We start from the raw sequence: 2,910 nt of genomic DNA, 5'->3' as shown, positions 1-2,910 counted from the left end.
TCTCTGTGCAGCCCTGGCTGTCCTGGAACTCACTCTGTAGACCAGGCCGGCCTTGAACTCAGAAATCCGCCTGCCTCTGTCTCCCGAGTGCTGGGATTAAAGGCGTGCGCCACCACGCCCGGCAAAGTTTTTAATTTTATTTTGTTTGCCATGCCCCAGATAGAACCTAGGGTGAATGCTAGCACTCTGCCACTGAAGTGTCCCTGTTGTCTTGTGTGTGTGTATTTATCCTGCTACATTCCAGGAACTTCTTTGTATCTTCTTATTGGCAATTTGTTCTATCTCAGGACACTCTCTTAGTTCCTTTCTACATAAGTGACATGTTTTATAGTTAACCATCCATCCTTATTATATATATATACAGTTTTATGTTCTCCCTTATGTAGCTCTTGGTGATTTGACCTTTGCACTGGGGTTAGAGAATTAGTTGAATCATGGTGAAGTTTGTGACGCTACAAGTTGATGTCCTCTGCTTTTACACATTAGGAAACAGCAATCAAATACATGACTGATGGATGTTTACTCAAACATATTTTGGGAGATCCAAATCTTAACAAATTCAGTGTCATTATTTTGGATGAAGCCCATGAAAGAACTTTAACTACAGTGAGTATTTTATTTATTTTTAATCAGTGAGAAGATTCATTTGTTTGAGGTAGCTTTTTCCTGTATGGAGAATTGCCTTCTCTAATATTTTAATCTGTAGAAATCCTTTGGTTATAATAGCAGTCTATTTTAAATAGGTCAGAGCTGGCATGGTGGCACACACCTTTAACCTCAGCATTCAGGAGGCAGAGGTAGGCAGATCTCTAAGAGTTTGAGGCCAGTGACTATAGAGGATTTCCAGGCCAGCCCATGCTATATAGTGAGACCTTTTCTCAACAAACAAAATAGGTTACATGGACTGGGGATGTAGCTAAGTTGGTAGAGTGCCTGTATAGCATGTACAAAACCCTGGGTATGATCCTCAACATCACAGAGGTGGTGATGTGGCAATACACTCCTTTAATTCCAGTATTCTTGAAGTGGAAGCAGGAGGATTAGAAGTTCAAGGTTCTCCTTGACTGCATATTAGTTTCAGGCCAGCCCTAGGCTACTTGAAACTGTCTCAAAAATAAATATTCCTAGTACTCAGGAAACAGAGGTAGGCTGATCTCTGTAAGTTGAGGGCCAGCCTGGTTTACTTAGTGAGTTCTAAGCAAAACCGATCTAAATAGTGAGATCAGACTTCATAGATAGATAGATAGATAGACTGATCGATCGATCGATCTAAATAGTGAGATCAGGCTTCAAAGATAGATAGATAGATAGATAGATAGATAGATAGATAGATAGGCTTCAAAGATAGATAGATAGATAGATAGATAGATAGATAGATAGATAGAATGATAGATAGATCGATCAAATAAAATGAAATAATACAATGCTAGCATTTGTAACTTACTAGCTTTTCTTTTCAGGATATCTTATTTGGCTTACTGAAGAAGCTGTTTCAGGATAAGTCTCCTAACAGGAAAGAGCATTTAAAGGTGGTAGTGATGTCAGCAACTATGGAGCTAGCCAAGCTCTCTGCATTCTTTGGAAATTGCCCCATATTTGATATACCTGGAAGACTCTATCCAGTCAGAGAGAAATTCTGCAATTTGATTGGACCACGAGACAGAGAAAATACTGCATATATTCAAGCGGTATTACTTTGCAATCTTCTTTTATCTTTTGTGTGTGATTTCATTTACTTGGATAATTTGGTAATTTATCTTGTTTTTATAAATTTAATTTATTATAGTGTATGTATAATGTGTTGGAGGACGTTCACAAATGCCATGGCATGATATGAAAGGTCAGATGACAACTCTGTAGCCTTTGTTGTCTCCATCTACCTTATATGGGTTCTAGAGATTAAACTCAGGTCATCCATCAAGCTTGTGTGGCAAGGTCCTTACCAGTGAGCCACCTGGCTGCCCTTACTGCATCTTATCAGTAGCCTTAATGAATGCTAGGACTTCTTGGGAGCCTGACTGAATTTTTTTTGTGTGGAGCAAGGGAATATGGTAGTTGAGGAGCAAGTATGTTATACCTGCATATCATTTTTGTGTGGTTTTTTGTTTGTTTGCTTTAGATTGTGAAAGTGACCATGGATATTCATTTGAATGAAATGGCTGGAGACATCTTAGTTTTTCTGACTGGTGAGCATTCCCTACTATGTTTAATAATGTCTCTATTTGTTAGCCAGATGTAGTCCTGGATGCTGCTAACATTAGAGCTCTGGAATGTGAGGCAGGAGGATTACTGCAAGTTCTAGGATTGATAGCGGAATGTAGTTCAAGATTAGCCTGGGCTATATGATAAGACCCTGTTCAAAAACAAGAAGGAACAACAACAAATAGCCTCAATAGATCAGTAAATAAATAAGTAAATAACACGATTTTGTGTTTTTTGAAACAAGGTCTTTCTTGATATGTTGCCCATACTGTTCTGAGAGAACAAGAACACACCGCTGCTTGGTTAATGTCTTCCTTTTGTATGCAGGAGATATGGCACCAGAGTAGGCTGCTCCTTCTCCTAGGATGTGTGGACTCTGTTCAGCTGTTGCCTTACCTTTTTATGATTCTCTGTTAGATAACAGGTACACAGAACGTCAGATCACCAACAAGCACATGGGAACCACATTGCCCTGTCCCAGAAAGAAATTAACACTGCAAAGTGGGGTGGTGTTTGTTTGTTTGTTTGTTTGTTTGTTTGTTTTGGTCTTGCCTATTGCACACAGAGTTCAAATTTGGCTAAATAAACCTGGTTTTAAATAATTCTGTTATTCAAATGGCATCCCAACTGTCATGTCTTGAAGTGGTAAGATGGTAGTATTGATAAGGTGTGGGATCCATGCATCAGACAAGCTTTTTTTTTTTTTTT

General features: G+C 38.9%; 1 protein-coding gene across 1 annotated transcript in view; it reads left to right on the top strand.

Annotated features, from left to right (window-relative positions):
- The window catches only part of Dhx40 (DEAH-box helicase 40), a 40,509-nt gene that overhangs the window by 6,228 nt on the left and 31,371 nt on the right, over positions 1-2,910 (top strand). Inside the window, exons 4-6 of the mRNA XM_021177595.2 lie at positions 487-606; positions 1,461-1,688; positions 2,120-2,186. Coding sequence (XP_021033254.1) covers positions 487-606; positions 1,461-1,688; positions 2,120-2,186 — 415 coding nt within the window. The remainder of the gene's footprint in view (positions 1-486; positions 607-1,460; positions 1,689-2,119; positions 2,187-2,910) is intronic.

Source organism: Mus caroli, chromosome 11 (genome assembly GCF_900094665.2).
Source record: "Mus caroli chromosome 11, CAROLI_EIJ_v1.1, whole genome shotgun sequence".
Taxonomy (NCBI): domain Eukaryota; kingdom Metazoa; phylum Chordata; class Mammalia; order Rodentia; family Muridae; genus Mus; species Mus caroli.
This window is presented reverse-complemented; position numbering and strand designations above follow the sequence as displayed.